This window comes from Ascaphus truei, chromosome 1 (genome assembly GCF_040206685.1).
Source record: "Ascaphus truei isolate aAscTru1 chromosome 1, aAscTru1.hap1, whole genome shotgun sequence".
NCBI classification, from domain to species: Eukaryota; Metazoa; Chordata; class Amphibia; order Anura; family Ascaphidae; genus Ascaphus; species Ascaphus truei.
In genome coordinates, this window is record NC_134483.1 from 410,700,859 (window position 1) to 410,718,853 (window position 17,995).

Consider the following 17,995-nt stretch of genomic DNA (forward strand, 5'->3'; position numbering starts at 1 on the left):
ACCAGAACACCCAGCCAAGTGCCTCTCTCTAGGTGTTCAGGTAGGTATCACCATATCTTTTTACACCATTTAACATTTCAGCTATTTTACTTTAGCTTTCCAGTTGTTTAATGATTATAAACTTCATTTAATCAGTTTCCATGCTTTATTGTGCTACAGTATTTTAGCATTTTCCCTACTTGTTTGGAGTTTTTTTTTTCTTTTCATAATTTGGCAAAACTCCCAAACTAAACAAATAAGTTTTTTTCCTAAATCGGATCACAAAAAATGTTTAGTAGCAAAATTACATTAAAAAAACAGTGTTCGCCCTTTAATAACACACCAAAAAAGTGAGTTAATGATAAGAATGTTGGTATTGCCCTTATTGCAAACATTATGATCTTGTTTAGATTGTTTATTCATAGAGATATTTTAAAGGCTGTGATGCCTTAGTCATTCCAACAAGTACTTATGGATTCTGTTAGTGTAAGAACTTTGATGTTGGTGAAATACATTACTGTATATCAGTGTTTCATACTTTACACCTATAGAAGAATCATCACAAATGTGCTGGACATTTTCTCTAGATTCAATCAGGACTATTATTTTCTTCGTTTTCCAGGTTGGAGCGGAGCGCATACATATAGAAAAAAGCAAACACACCACAAATAGTGCAATATGTCTGATAATTTAAGGAAACAGTCTTATTCCCAATTCCAGTGACATTTGTCCTTACAAACTTCACTCTGACAAATCCCATAAATGTATCTTTATGTAGTAAAACCACGTATGTTCCCCAGGGTGTAGTAGACAGGTAACACGATTCACCGGGTAAAACCTTGGTATGGTAATACAAGAGACCGGAGATAGTACAGACAAAAAGGTTTATAAAAATAATCATAGATAAAACACACTCACATTGTGTCAGATCTGAAAAGGCATTTCGATCAACAAACTAACGCCGGTGGCTGAAGGCTGTAAACTGTTTCCTCTGCTCCAACTCTGCTTGGCTCACGTCCCCTCCCTCCGCGCTTTCGGGGTTGAATACCCGGATATTCCGCAGGAGTGGAGTCACCTCGATTGGGCAGGAGATATTGCGTGTAGTGTCCTGCGTCTTTTCCACACTCAACGCGTTTCAACTTTCAAAGTTTTCATCAGGAGTGTCTCTTTTCCATTCAGGTGCCTCTAAATATCCAAACCTACTTCATGATTGGTGGATACACAGCTGCTGCCTAATTAATAAGGCTAGATTGCATCTAGTGACACACACTTAAGCGACCAGTATCAACTAATACATAGATAATACTCAGCCTCAGAATACCTAGATCGCAAGATCTGTATAAAACAAATAAGCAGCGCGGTTTCCAAAGTATAAGATAACTTAAAGGTACAGATACATATTGAACAATGCAAGTATACATAAAATACTAAACAATGTAACCTAGTGAACAAAGTGTCCCCATGCAGAGAACACATTAAGTATACTCAGAGTGACATACTCTGAGCCCAAAAACATCATATAAAAAAAACTATAAAAACCTGGGGGCAATATGAGTATCATTAATGTGTGTTCTCTGCATGGGGGCACATAGTTCACCAGGTTACATTGTTTAGTATTTTATGTATACTTGCATTGTTCAATATGTTATACGAGAACTTCAACCATTGGGGCTTCCTAATGGCATGCGTGACACAGGGGATTTATACCTCCATGGAGAACTGGCAACGCCCATGGAGGTATGAATCTCAGGAAGCTGGGGGTCCCTGGAGCACAAATTAACATGGTTCAGCTGAAGAGACCGCCTGCTTCTGACCAAGGGAGATACAGCAGAGTTCCATGTTTTGAAATGTGTTTAACACACACCTCTAAAAACCAGGACAATGACCCAAAAAGTTTACCAACATTCACACATACTAATTATTCTTTAAACTAGGCGTGATAAACCTATGAACCACTTATTTGGAACAGCCCATGTGATGATACGCAGTGATCATCCATTCCTGGGGGCCGGAGCTCCACCAGTTTTCTCCCCCGGTCACCAGGGCCTCTGTGTGCTGCGGGGTCCTAGCTCTCCTCAACTGTGGGGCCCTCTCACACAATTTCCCCCCTCGCCGGTGCACCTGGCTGGCACCCTAAGTTAGGTCCACCCAGAAATCGAGCCCAACTTCCACATCTGCCCACAGGGCCCTGGGTCCCCTCCACTGTGGGACCAGAATTGAGTGAGAGAAGGGCAAAGGGGGGGCGGGGGGGAGGCGGGAAGGATTGAGAAAGAGGAGGAGGGAGTGGAAGAGAAATTGAGTGAGGAGATGGGGGTGATTAATTGAGAGAAGGAGTATGGGAATAGAGTGAGAGTGGTGGGGGAAGTAGTACAGTGGCTTCCCAAAAAAATGTGCACCCATCTATTGGCACGCCTGAAAAACAAACACACATACTCTTGTAACCTTAGCTTACCCTAAACTGGCTATACTAATAAATAATCAATTTTTCTGCTACAGGCGATCTCCATGTAACTACACTGAGCTCATTCCCTATTTCTAGAAAAATAGCCTAACTTTTCACTGCAGCTAAATGATCTTCCTGTAAGATACACTGCAATACTAGCATGTGATAGATCTTTGTATGTATTATCAATGTCCGGGAACCCACGTATCCCTTAATTAAGCTGAATATTCAACACACCAAAGCGGAAAGCAATTACATATGCAAACCAGAACTACAAAAGTTTAGCAAAGAAGGCAAAGTGAAAGCACTTGTATGTATGAGCAAGTACGCAGATAAAAAAATATTCACTTGTATACATTTATCACTCACCATTAATTGTATTTCATGCAACATATCTAATACGTGGTTTTACAAGCTAAAAGCTCACCTTTAAATTCTCTCTTGCTCCAAAATACTGACTTAATACGGACAAATGTGTGTGAGCACTGATGTTGCAGTTTGCATTGGGAGTAGTGCATGGCACAATCCCTGCTAACCTGCAGATTTGATCAGATAACGTGTGATATCGATATGGAGATAGAGATGCGTGAATTGTTCATGAACAAAAATGCATGTGATTCTGCCTGTGTGATGCCAATTGTTAAGCACTCATATTACTTCTACTGTATATCTTAATGGCACTTACAACAGGGGTGGGCAACTCCCGTCCTCAAGTCGTTAACCGAGCCACCTGTGCTGAAACAGGGATATCCTTAAAACCGGACAGGTTTGTGGCCTTTGAGGACTGGATTAGACCATTGGGTTGAACGCATGCAGTAGAAATAGTTGCAGGAAAGTCATACCTCTTGGAGAAGTGGTTCTTTCTTCTTAGCAGACAAATTTAAATGTTTGTCCATAGAGCTATAATTTTTCTCTGTCTCTTTGTCGAACTTCTTCTTTTCCTCCTGCACAAATGATAGACAAAGATGATTGCAAAACGGTCCATGAATTAATGTCGTTTAAAGCATCAGCTTCTCTTGCTCATTTTTTTTAACCCCCCTCAATCCCCTTCTCATGCTTTTTTTTAAACTCTGAGGACCCCTAGTTCCCAAGGTATATGCCAGTAAAAGTAGTGTTTCAGTCCCCCCCCCAAATGGCAGTTCAAACTTCCCGCATCAGCTGAACCAATAGGAAGCTGCTGTGTCATCCGTTCCAGCTTCTAAATCCCACACGTTGTGTGGACCAATTGGAAACCAGGAACTATGAGCAGCACTTTTTCAATAAGAATTTCTGGAGCTGAAAAAAACACTTGTTCCCCCCAAAAAAGTGTAGCCTGATATCCAGGAGCAGTTCATCCATTAGGCGACCGCCAAGGGCGGCAAACGCTAGTTTTCTTAAAGCGGAGATTTCCCCAATCTGCCAGAGCAGGGAGAGAGCGCAGGGCCTTTGCTAGGGGGCTCGGCAGTTTCCTCCATCCTGATTGGCTGCATTACCCAGCAGCAGCCAAATCAGTAGGTGGTGTATGGAGCCTGGGGGCGGGACTGAGCACAGAGTGGTGAGAGGTGAGGCTGTGTCTCTGACCTGTGTGCCCTGCTCTGTTTCATGTCTGTGTTCTGCTCTGGTGTGTGTGTTCTGTGGCTATCCTCTGTGTATTTGTTCTGTTTCGTGTGTGTGTCACTGAGGGGAGAGAGAGGAGAGAGATGAGGGGAAGGGAGGGGGAGAAGGAGAGAGATGAGGGGAGGGAGAGAATGACAGAGCAAGAGAATTACAGAGAGGGGGGGGGGGAAGAGAGAATGAGATGGGGGGGAAAGAGAATGAGAGAGGGTGGGAGAGAGAATGACAGGGGGGGTGGAAGAGAATGACATAGGTGGGAGTGAATGATAGAGAAAGAGGAAAGGGGAGAAAATGAACGGGGGAGGGGGGGTGGTGGGTTTATGAATCAATCTATTAGGTCGCAGCCATGGTGCGAACAGCTCTAACAAAATGCAGGGGATTTATGGGGCCGGCCACAGTGCGCACGCGAGGAAGTGGCAGATTTTTCTGTGCTGCAGCTGTAAATGTCCAGGACCTAAGCAACACGAAACTACTACCCCCTAATACTTTTACAGAAGCAGCGAGTGAGTGCAAGTTCTAACTTTGTTTTGTACACTACCGACACACTTTATCACTCTGCGGCCAGATCCGCAAGCCGGGAGATTTCCCGGCTTGTTAGTGGCCGCCCCTCGGCGGTCACGCGTCATCGGGAGCCTGCGCCCCCTGCACGCGCGTCCAGGGCTCCGTGTCCCGCGATCGCGGGACGGCGGCAGGGGGTTCCGGGGGACCCGGCAGCGGTAGGGAGAGCGCCCCGATCGGAGGGCGCTCTTCCGCTGCTTCGGCGCGCGCCCGTCACCCTCCGGCGCGCGCCAGGATACTGCTGCGGCCAAGAACGGGCAAATGCTCGAATAAACTTGGCCGCAGCAGTATGTATATCTTTATTTATATAGCACCATCCATGTACATAGCGCTTCCCAGCAGTAATACACATGACATAATAATAAAACACATTATACACTTCAGGCATAAAAGTAACATTAGGAAAAAGAGCCCAAAGAGCTTATAATCTAAGTTTTTCCCTGCATTACCTGTGAAACCAGTTAATAGAACAGCCCATAAATCACACTTTTTAGGAATCTACCCCTAAGCATTTATTATTTTAAAGGCTCTCTTTCTAATAGCCCAGCCCTACTTACTTAAAAGCTACAGTAGTTTGAGGCCCCAGCAGACTGCCGTTTCACCAGGAAAGTTTGTATAACTTCCAGGGCTAGTAACACATGGGAGAGCAAGCTTTATATAAAAAAGGGATATCTCCGATCATAAATTAGCGACAAGACACAGAAGCTTAATTCTTTAGAAAAAAACAGTGTAAGAATTACTAGCGCTAAATATAAATATCTCTACTCACCTGAAAAAGTGATACATGACCACATAGCGAAAATATTGGTATCTTTATACAAAAATAGAACAATTTATAATAAATAATAATACTGCTTTTTTAAGCTATAAAATGTAAATACAGACAGTGCTGCAACAATGAACCTCACAAACTCAATGACAAAGTAAAGACTTCTTAGGGCGCAGTAGGTCTCAATCCGAAATGAAATGAGCTTCAAAACAACAATAGTGTGGGGGCGCGCATGCAGCGTCGAGGAGGGTGGGAGCATTCTAAGGTAGCTCTGTGACTCCGCAACGATCGTGGACAACAGACCTCCAAACCGGCTAAAATCGCCCCAAGAAAACTTTCCCCGCCAGCGGAACCTACAGGGATGCCTCCCCTTAAAAAGGGGTCTCAGTATCTCCAAAAGCTACTTCCCCGGTTCCTGAAAACCAAGATGGCGCACGCACCCGCATATACAGGAGCAGAAACTGCCACAACAACGAGGAAACTTTACCGACACAGAGCAAGAACCAGAAGAAAATACCCAAATCACCCCAAAGGCTTGCTAAATTTAAGGAAGGACTGACTTCCCTGACAGAATTAACTGTGGAGCTGGAAAATAAACTCGAAGAATTCCTGCAGAGTCAGGGCTCAATGAAAGATGAGCTATTCAGACTTGACGAAATCAGGAACTTGAATGACGCCATCAATGATTTGGAAAAGCGGGAATGGAGGCAAAACCTCAGAATAAGAAATAACCCGGACACAGTCGATCTGGGTAAACTGCAACCCTATTTATCAAATCTATTTACCCAAATAGTCCCGTCATTTCTAACAAGTGATCTCCATATGGACAGAGCACACCGAGCCTTAGGTCCAAGATTCGCTGATCCTCAGAAATCCGCCTAAGAAATTTTCCGCCTCTTCCGGGAATCTTAACGAAAATTGCATCCCATCTCTGTTTACGACTAAACAGAATGGGAAGGCCCATCTATAGCGGATCTCGTTGTCACTAAGGACCGCTGTGACTGGGCGGAGGCTTCTTGAAATTGTAGATCTGGAAAGATCTTGGAAAATCTTGACACTTTAGTCTTCAAAGTTCACATATTCTTGATTCCTACAGACTCATTATTTTCTCCTTGGTGGTGTAATATTGTAATTTGACTATTATATCCCTGCATCTGGTGGATGGGAGGTTTTCACTTCTAAGTAGATTTACGACTGTAACTAAAGTAACGCCCACATTCTAGTGATAGTGAGTACCAATGATCCTATTCATAGCTGTTTGAGGCTAGTTTTAACCCAGGTTTAATGAGCTCTAAGATGATTGGTTTAAGAATTAAGGAGTGGTTAGTATAATCTGTCTAGTAACACATTTTGAACAAAAGGAAATAAAATGTATAAAGAAGCTGCCTGGACACTCCCTGGCAGAGAGAGTCTCGTAGACTTTTAAATGAGTATGATCATACAGTGCAATAAACTACTAATTATCAAATGAACCCCGTTTGTCAATTTGGAACATTGACAGAGGTTACAGTAAGTTAAGGGTGCACCGGAATCCTCGAGGCTTGTGCCCCCCCCCCCCTCCTATTTGAGCTTCTTTTAGCCCTTTATTGTGGTACACAAGGACCAGCAGTTAAAAAGTTTTAGGATAGACAATAGGTCCCCCCATATACTCTTCATTGTTGTTTTCTGTGTTTGTTTCCCTAATCTTTCTCCCCCCCCTCCCTCCATTAAAGCGGACCATAGTAAGTCCTCAAATCCAGGTAACGACGCCTTCACACCCACACTTCATTCCATACTTCACAGTCAGTAGAGAGCGAGCTTTAATCTGTAACCCATGACTACCCAACTGCCCATAAAAGTAGTCTCTTTAAATGTAGAGGGACTAAACTCAAATAATAAAAGTACTGTAGACTAGCTCTGAGAGAATTTAAAAAGGCAGATGTTTTATTTCTCCAGGAAACTTATTTTAACAACCAGGACCCCCCAACACTTTTCAGGGTATTTACCCGTTGGCTTACTATTCTTATTTTCCAAAAAGAAAAGAAGAAGAGTAGCTATTTTGTTAAAACATGACATCCAATTTCAAACAGAAGAAATAAAAGGGATAATGAGGGCAGATTTATACTGGTGAGAGGTCTTCTGTCAGGGGTTAGACTAACCTTAGTTAATATATATATGCTCTGAATGATCAACAAATTGATTTTCTGAAATCTTAGAAGAAATTGGGGGTTCCCCCTAGGAGATATAATATTTGAGGAGATTAATAGGACCATGAACCCCGATTTGGACAGATCCTCATCACCACAACCTATGATAGCGAACGATGTATTCAACAAAGCAAAACATTTTAAGAAACTTATAAAAGATTTTACACTCGAAGACGCATGGCGTATGAAGAACAAAAAACAAAGATTATACATTTTACTCTCCCCCGCACGATAGATTATATATATATATACATACACACACACACACACACACACACACACACACACACACACACACACACACACACACACACACACACAAACACACAAACACAAGAATTGAATATATATTTGTCTCTGCGAATCTATTGGATCGGGTCGCCCAGACAAATATAAGCCCTATAACATGGTCTGACCACGTACCAGTGGAAATGGTCCCAAAACCCCCTTTTATTAGTGCTAATGTGTTCCAGTGGTGCCTAAATAGGTCGCTTCTGAATCAAACGGGGATCGAGTAACAGATAGGGAGCATTTTGGTAGACTATTTCAAACTAAATAAAGGCTCAGTCGAAAGCCGGTCCATCCTCTGGGAGGCTCATAAAGCCTCCACTAGAGGTCAATTTCTCTCAATAGCCTCCTATAGGAAAAGAGCAAAATAAATGTAAACCGGGTAAACTTATGGCAAAAATAATTGTACTAGAATAGGAACATAAATCATGCCCTTGCAGGAAGACATTTAAGATTCTTTGCCAGACTAGAGAGGAATTACATAAATTAAGATTGGAAGACACAGAGAAAGCATTAAAATGGACCAGTCAGACTTATTATGATAAAGGTAATAAAGCAGGTAAGCTCCTCGCTAGCAAGTTAAGAGGTGTTAAAACTAAATCACAATTCTCAGCGATAAAACGGAGTAACGGGGAAATCACACATAATCCTTTCCAAATTGCTGAGAATTTTTTTAAATATTATAATACTCTGTATAATCTCGACTCATCAGACCCCAACTTTAATAAAACATCCAGTGAGCAAATAGATAGCTATTTACAGGCATGCAAACTCCTAAAGCTGTCTGCGGAAGAATCGGAGGGACTCTATGCTAAAATAAATTTTATAGAGTTAAAAGAGGTTATTAAAGGTCTGAAACCCTCGAAGCCCCAGGCCCGGATGGATTCTCAAATCTATACTATAAAAAATATTGGGGAATTTTAGCACCATATCTTTTTGATATGTTTAATAGTTTTCTATCCGACTCCCAGATTCCCATGCAAATGTCAAAAGCAAATGTAGTAGTAATACATAAGGAAGGAAAAGATCCAATGAGTTGCGCAAGTTACAGGCCAATCTCACTTCTTAATACAGATTTAAAAATTTATAGTAAAATTTTGGCCAATAGATAAAACCGAATTCTGCCCCGACTAATCCACAATGATCAGGTAGGTTTATAAGCAAGCGTCAAGCCTCAGACAATACACGTAAGATCAATATAATTTATTATGTTCCGTCTTCTAAACCCAAAGTGATGTTATTGAGCTTAGACGCCGAAAAAGCGTTCAATAGAATGAATTGGAATTTTCTAGATCGGACTATGCAGGGCTTTGGCTTCTCCGGACCAATTTTAAAGGGGGTCCAAGTCTTATACGAAGCCCCTACAGCTTCTCTGAAAATGCCAGGTGGGGAGCTAAACCATTTAAGATTAGTAATGGTACCAGGCAGGGTTGTCCATTATCTTCCCTCCTCTTTGTGTTAACAATTGAGCCGCTTGCAATTAAAATTAGAAAAAATACTAATACTCATGGTATCACGATCGGCCAGGAAACTTTCAAATTATCTCTGTTTGCAGACGATATTATTTTGATAATTTCTAATCCCCTGATTTCTCTTCCCAATTTACAAGAAGAGCTTTCTAGGTTCGGTTCGTTTTCAAGTTGTAAAATTAATTCGGCCAAGTCAGAGGCTCTATCTAAATTTAACCTTATCAGATACTGAGGTTTAAATAATTCAATTATCATTTGAATAATGTAAGATTAAAATATTTATGGCTCTTTCTCACAAAAAAACAAATCTCTTTATAAATATAATTGCCCAGAGCATTTCACTAGACTAAAATGGGATTTTTTTTTTTACTTTGAAGCGGTCACCAAATCTCCTGGATAAGCCGTATTATATCAGTCAAGAAGAATGTCCTCCCGAAATTGCTTTACCATTTCCAGATACTACCGGCCGCTATTCCGATAAAATATTTAAGGGATTTACAGAATAAAATCTTGCAGTTTATATGGGGTAACAAAAGACCAAGAGTGCCAAGATCAGTCATGCTCGCACCCAGAGAAAGTAAGTGGGAGTCTGGCGGTCCCTGATATTAGGAAATATTACTTAGCCTCCCATTTGAAACAGATAATATTTTTGGTATTCCCAAGAAAATCAATATCGGTGGGTATGTTTAGAAAATATATTTAATAGCTCGGTGGCACTACCGGCCCTTCTGTGGAATAATAGGCCAACAAAGAGCTCTAAACCAGACCTCTTTGATTCAGCATAGAACAAAGAGAACCAGGCGTAAAGTAAAGGATAGTTATTCAAACCAACAAATGCAGTCTCTCTAGGTGCTGAGAGGTAACCTTTAAATCCCCTCTGCTTCAACCCCAGAAAGGGAACATCCAAGGCCCTTAATAGAACGTAAAGACTGTCTGTCTTTACACTCTGATTCAGCAGTTATAAAATTCTTTTAAAATTTGGCATAGGGTTAAAATCTATTATCAACACCCCTCATCTGCTTCGAGATTTAACCCTATTTTTGATAACCCTGATTTTGGTCTGGGTTGGTTTACCGGTACTTTTGATTTATGGAAGGCTAAAAACGTTAGAGATATGGGGGATATGCTTCTGAATGGTAAATTATTAAACTTTAGCGTCTTTTGACAGAGATATTCCTTCACGGGTGCGGAGGTGTTCAGATTTTTGCAAGTTTCTCACTATCTTAGGCAGCTGTGCCCGGGTGGGTCTTTCCCAGAGTGTTCTGTATTAGAAGAACTATGTAGAAAAAGAAATTATCAGTGGGGTCTTATCTCAACATTGTACCAAGTTCTTATTTCTCGGGAATTTGAGGCCCCCTGCACACACAGTTGTATGGATCAATGGGCTCATGATTTCCAGGTAGAGATCTCTTGGGAAGACTGGCAAGTTATTTGGGTCAATGCAATGAATATAAATATTTTCTTTAGAGATTGTGCATAGTGAAGTTATGTTCAGGTGGTACCTGACGCCTCAGAGGTGGCAGATCTATCCAGAGACCACAAATCTTTGCTGGGGGGCTGGGGGGCTGCGGGGATATGGCCCCTATCTTGTGGTTTTGCCCCAAAATACAGAGATTCTGGGGAATAGTGCAGAATTTTGTGCGAGAAACTATTGGGATAAGAATCACCCTAGACCCGATTATAATGGTCCTGGGTAAGCTGCTAGATAACTTAAACGAAAATAAATCTAAATTATTGTTAGATATCCTGACTGTGGCAAGACGTACAAATCGCAGGTGCCTTGAGAAAGCCCCAACCCCCATCCAGGAGAGAGATCAAATCGAGAGTAAATGAGGTAAATGAGGTGTAATCTATAGAAAGAATCACAGCTTAGGTGAGATAACGCAAGAAAATTTCAAAAAGTTTGGGAGCTCTGGTACTCTAGGTATTAAAATTGGTGGTACTTACACTCTCCCCCCTTTTTTCTCTATTTCTGTATCCCTTTCCCTATGTTTTTCTAAAAATGTAAATAAAAAAAGTTACAAAAAAAAAAAAAACCAACAACAATAGTGTAATAGGTCTGAGAAAATTCAAATATTATGAACTTTTTCTCTATGCATTCACAGGAACTGTTTATAGTGAGCATCATATTATTGGTCTTTAATTCTTCTTTTATTTCGTAGTTTTCCGCTTCTGTCATCAAGGATCCAAATGGTCTCATTCGCAAATCTAGAAGGATTTACTAATCGCTCTTTAGGGACAGAGATTCCAACCAAAGAGAGTAAGGACTTTAATATTGTTCATTAATTGTGGTATATGTTTAGGGGTTGGGAACTGGACAAAGCCAGCCAGTCCAAAAGATAGGCTGGAATGTTTAGCAAGATCTCCCTATGAGGAGTAGGCGTTCTTTTTATGGGTTTTGTTTTACCTTAAAGGGACAGTGTGCCCAAATGTTAATTTGTGTTGTGGAGAAAAAAAACCACTGAACATTTGGTTTACCCCGAAAATGCATATGTGGACTCTTGCCTAACCTCGCCTACAGGCCGTCCTGCCACATTCCCCTATTCAGCAAAATCAGTGACGTAGTAAACCATTCTGTATGTGTACACCTACAATATTACAAAACGTTGATGTGATATTAAGCACATTTACTAAGCCACTACAGGTTTTAACACATTAACATTATCAAAGAGTTTCCATTCATGTGTTATTACGGCAATAAACAAAGAAAATATTTAATCTTGCCAACCTAAAAGGCAAGCCCTATATTTATTTGCCTAAAAATTGCATAACCAGTTCACACAAAGCTTAAAACCGACTAGAACATTTGTGCTTTATTTTTCTGCATAATGTGAATTTGTTTGTGCATGAAAAATTCCAGTCATTTTCTACCCATGATTGGCCTGCCAAACAAAAGCCAATTTATCTGCAAGTGCCTCCTAATACATGTTTTATTAAAATGCCTTTTTTGGACTAGGGTAAGAGAAGTACGCGCTCTGCTAACAAAATATCCATGCAAGCAAAAATGTGCATGTTATCAAGTGGCTTACTTAGGTTCTAGTACCTGCCAACACCAAGTTATGTAAGAAAGAAATGTATGATAACATTATTATGCTTCAATGTATTTCTGAGAAATAGTTTTTTACTTGAATACCCAAATATGTCTTTATTGTTCATAAAAGAAAACCGACTTTTTGTCTTTTAGATATGCAGGAAATTCAACCTTGGCATTTGGTCAATGCTGAAGAACTTTATATGCGTGCATTCAAAATATGCTAGCTGTCTATGTCAATGTGACTATGGTTAAAACAGAAGTTGGTTATTACTGCTGATGTTTAATTAATGAAACATCGCACGTCTGCATATTTTTGTAATATCATAACAAATTCTCGTTAATAATAAATAACAGCAATGTTTAAAAGAAAATCCCAAACTGCACTATTTTTATATATGTAGCCAGGTACACGCCGGTCTCCCCACGCTCCCGTTTCCCCCCCTCCTTACCCTCAGTTGTATGCAGGGTGAATAGAGTTGCCGGCAGTTCTCGCCCAAGGGCGCCGCCATGTTAGGCGTGCGCGCGCGCACACGATCGGAGAGTCACGCATGCGCAGAAGCTGCGAGGGTCGGGAAGAGCCCTGAAAGGTTGCGCATGAGTGGGGCAAGGTCACGTCGGCCATTAGAGTCGCTCAGGCGCTGTGTCCTATGCGCACGCGGTCCCAATGTTAAGTGTGCAGCACAGAGACTACAACTCCCATGATGCTCAGGTAGAAAGCTGCCTAGTGACACACGGGAGCCAATGAGATGGCTGGATTGCTTCTGCAGGAAGGAAGGACTACTGCCTGCTGGGAGAGTGAGGATTGAAGACCAGGAACCTGAAGGTGCAGGTTAGGTCCACGGAGCAGTGCTCCAGGGGCTAGGCCAGCGGTATACCCCCAGGGCCCAGTTAGTCCCCTGAGACACTGTAGATAAGTAACTGTTTGGTGTAGGGAACTGCCTTAAGACAGGGACTCCTTCACTTTACTCATAGAGAGAGAGCTGCTGCAGGACAGTGCCTGATGTCATTACAGCGTGTAGCTGAAAGAGGATCTAACTCCATAGCAGAGACTATTGGAAAAGGGATCGTCCGGCTGGGGATCCCTCCCCTGGGAAGTCAGCATGTGTATCCAGTTCTGCAGAGAGCCGCACAGCGCATCGTGGGATCACGTTGAGGAGCGGTTGATCATTCAAGGATTATCCTGGTTAGGACAATAACCAGAAAGGTAGTAAATTAAGTGCACCAACGGGCCCCAACACAAGGAAGCGCTATCCCCCACATTCACATTAACTCTATAGCTGGTGGACACTCAGAGGTTAAGTGCCCTGGCACATTGATGCACCAAGGACAAAGGTGATGTACTAAATGATATGTGATGTATTGCTATGATTGACCTGCGGGGTGATATTATGATGCTTTTGATTTAAGGATGTTATGCTCTGATAAGGTTACCCAAGTTAAAGTATATGCTCAGTAAATACTGTTCTCATACAGCCAAGTGCTGCGTCAACCAGAGTGGGTCTTGAAATCTGAGGTTCTGAGCAATGCCTCAGTAACAATGCACTCCATTATATCTAGGGATTCTGGTTTTCTGTGTTCATTTATTTAAATTAGTGTTTATTTAATGTTTAAAATATTTTTCAATATGCAAAAAAATTAAATCTCTGTTTTTCGGCATAATATAATGTAGCACCCTTGGGATATGCCATGTTATCCTTTTACAGGTCTAGTAGACTGTTGTAGGTTCCATTAAACAAATTTCACAGACAGAGGATAGGCAATGACTGGTTTCAGGAATATGCTAGAATGGTAAACCTATTGGCGATGACAGCTAGGCTCAGCCCCACTCTTATTCTGCCCAGCTACTGGGGGTAGGCAGAAAATCTATAAATATCAGGGGCTTGACTCTCCATCTTCAGAGCCCAGGAGAAACCAGAGGAGCGGGATTTCATCTGTAAATATGTTTATAATAAGTAACTAGTAAATAAGCCCTTTGTTATTTCCCAGTAAGGAAAAAGTCACTATTAATTACAGGGTCCCCCTATATGGCCCTTACGCGCATCCTACCCACAAGAGAGGATGGCAAGGCACGCCATCATAGGATCCTTAGTGTTAGGTTCCATAGAATATCACCCCATAGCTGCCAGACGGGGTAGGGTCCCAGCTGTCCTCAAAAGAAGGGAGCAGAAGCTGTCAGGGTGAATATGGTGTGCATCCTCAAACGTGTGGGCACCCTGCCAGCGGGTCACAGTGGAAATGGAAGCGGCCACATTCGCAAAGGCAAGTGCATTGCCTTAAAGAAACAAGGGAAATAATTGTGCCTCTTTGGGGAATGCAGCATGAGCGCCCCTAAAGAAGAAATTGTATTATTGAACAGTAATAATAAAGTTTAAGGAAAAGTTCCTGGCGCCCTCTAATTATTGATCACCACACAGCCTGCACAAATTCCAGCACCCCGAGAGACAAGGTAAAAGACCGCTGATCACCACCTGCACATAAGAAACCCTAATTTAAAGACCCAGGAGCATATTGGTGTGGCCCCTCTTCTATTGGCCGGGGGTAGAGGTGTTCCAATAATAATATACAACAATAAATACAATTGCAAAACAGTATAATTCTGCGTTTGGGTTTAATTTTTTGGGATCGGTGTGTTGAGGTAAGGGGGGGAGGGAGTAATCAGTGTGTCGGGGCCAAGGGGGAGGGGCGGCCAGGGGAGATCGGGTGCTGGGGGCAAAAGAGGGAGGGAGAGGATTCAGCGCTCATATGGCGGGGGGGAAGGAGGAGGAAATCAGCATGCCAGTGGAGGGGGATATCAGCGTGCCGGGGGCAAGGGGTGGGGGAAAATCAGCATTCTAGGGGGAGGGGGGGGGGAAGAATCAGAGTGCTGGGGGCAAGGAGGGGTGCCCGGTGCTTCTGCCTTTTCCCGCGCCCACACAACCATATTAACATGGCACGGGAAGTGCACGACATGGGGACACTCCCACAACAAAAATCATTGGCGGCTAAATGAGTCTTAATTTTCCTATCTTTATCAGATCACTACTAATACGTATTTTCTATACCTTTACAGCTCCCAGCTGCTCTTTTCTAAATCGTTCCAAGGGTTTTATCAGTGTCTCGTTTACACTTAATGCCTGAAAGAGATAAACAACAACAAATTACTACAATGTGAAAGATACCTCAACCAATGGAAAAATACTAATTAATGGACAACAAGCTGATGATAAAAAAAAAAAGTATATCAACAGAAAGCATTCATTTAGGATACAATGACCCAGAGTCATCCAAGACCGATCTGCTGTATCTGACCTGAATCAGCAATATCTACCAATTGACTTCAATGTCAGGTATCGATTTGGGCTCGGTACAGTGCACTGTGCTTTGATAACTCCGGAACACTGATCCATGTTAGGGTAATGCTGTGCAAAGCAATCCTAATAAGCACGTTATGATGGTGCTACTATAAGAAAGCTGATGCTTATAGTAATCACAGTTACATTACAGTCACACACACTTATTTGGTAGTGAACAAAACTATTTAATCGGAAAATATGACATTGTATACGGTTTGTTTAGACACTAATTCCGTTTCAATACTCGTAAGAAAATGCCTGAATATCATTTTTAATTTGAGAAAAGAGGGCGTTTTACACTACCAAAGAGATGTCCATTGACCATATATACTCAGTGGGTACTGTAGTCATCCACTACAGGGAAATGTTACCAGCAAAAATAGTTAAAATGCTAATATTACTTCTCCCAGAAACTTCCATAGGGCATCTATCAAAGACAACTTATAGTATTACATATTTAAATAATTAAACATAATAGGGATGGGTGAAAAAAAATTAACTTTGCTAAAAATAAAACTATGGACTACAGCCCAGTTTTTCAGTGAATCTACCTGTAGTGCTGATATCATCTAAATTCAGAAAATACTCTACCCAACAGAGGATTCAACATCGAAGCAGCACTTAGTGTGAGGGTGTGGTGAGGAGGAAGAATAGATATTTCCCATCAACCAGGCTGTGGTAAGGGCAACCCTAGGAGACCAAGACAAGTGGCATCTCTCCCACAAACTTAGTTTTTTTTTTATTCCTTTAACAGGCGCTAACTTAGAAGGGGGATGTTACGAACTGGAAAACAATAACAAAAAATGAAAGGACATCTTAATATAGATTACTAAACACATAAATCTATTTACAGGCCTCACGGTGAGGACCCCAGTCATAACTCTGAAGAACCTGCTTCTAGAACATAAGGAGCATTGTTATCATACATCACATGGTGGGGAGGGGAGTAACCTGAGGGAGCCCACAGTTAACCCCTTAACGCAAATCAAGCATTTACAGATATTAGCAGTTTATATCTTATGCCTAAATTTGCACACATTAAAATTAGATTAAAATGAAATAAATAATGGAGGAGAAAAATAAGAAAATGTTAAGTGGCTGGTTGCTTTTACTTTACTGCAACTGAAATAAATGATGCTAAATAAGTCTGGAGCTCTAAAATCTTATTGAATTCTTACAATGTAGATGTGGCTCTATGTATATATTAAGTAGTTTCCTCCCTCTTTGACCTTCGATATTCTAAAACTGTGCCTGTATCATTTTGTTCAATATCTGGTTAACTACATGCTCTATTCTGCTCAATATATGCTTTAGTTGTGTAACCCTCCCCCCCCCTTACTATGTTCACTTAAAAGATTATTGGCCTCTAGAGTGGTTAACTGTATGGGTATCGAAAAAACAGGATAGGTAGTGCGAACTAGACTAAAATGACAGTGTATGTGACTGGTTAAACATAGAATGATAAATGCACATTGGTGCACAAGAACAATAAACCTTATAGATTGTAATACAAAAATATAAGTGGCTGCCACTGATACAATTCTGACACCCTGGTCAGAAAATGACTAGATGTGAAAGGAATATGTATTCCTTTCATAACTGTATGGGTAGATACAGTGTAACGCCAAAAGGTGTGTAGCCTGTCACCTGGTTTTGCATGACTTTGCAGAATCCAAACCACTCCCCCTGTAGGCGTGGTGACCAGTGATGTCACTAGTAGGTGTATATATAGTGAAGCTAGAAGATTCTAGAGTCCGGTCCCTATAGGAGTCACAAAGGAGGGATCTCACTGTACATAGCGCGTCATGTTTATGTGTAGAGCTATATGTTTAAGGATGCCTGGTCACTTTTATTATTTTATAGTTAGGGAACGTGCCCCTTCTAGTCATGTCCCATAGCAATGGTCCAAAGAGAAATAGGAGGATGCATGGTTATCCAGGGGGAATCCTTTAATATAAATGGTTTCGGAGCACCGCGGGATTGGCCCATACTGATCAGTTCTAAAACTGAGCCCCTTCTGATGCCTTGGGATAAGGAGGGTACTCCTCAAGAGTGACGGGGTATGTATCCCAAACGATGGCAGTATCTCTACCACAGGTCCTGGTGGGAAGGAGGCAAATCCAAACACAGGAAAACGCAGATCCAATGCTAAGGGTACAAAGTCCAGAACTTCCCAAAGATTGTGGTGAGAGCTGTCTGAGGAAGGATAACCTAATACAACTGTATTTGTCACTCATTGTTGGAGAAGATATGTGGAACCTAATCAAAGACATGAATAAAGCTATTGTTTGTACCAATAAAGTTCCTAGCACCCTTCATACCCCCTTCTAGTATACACACCCAG

At 41.6% G+C, this 17,995-nt stretch overlaps 1 protein-coding gene across 1 annotated transcript in view; it reads right to left on the reverse strand.

Moving 5' to 3' along the window:
- The window catches only part of ARHGAP10 (Rho GTPase activating protein 10), a 267,627-nt gene that overhangs the window by 160,630 nt on the left and 89,002 nt on the right, over positions 1–17,995 (reverse strand). Inside the window, exons 4-5 of the mRNA XM_075611566.1 lie at positions 15,361–15,432; positions 3,265–3,366 (exon numbers count right to left, since the gene is read on the reverse strand). Of these exons, the coding sequence (XP_075467681.1) occupies positions 3,265–3,366; positions 15,361–15,432 (174 nt within the window). The remainder of the gene's footprint in view (positions 1–3,264; positions 3,367–15,360; positions 15,433–17,995) is intronic.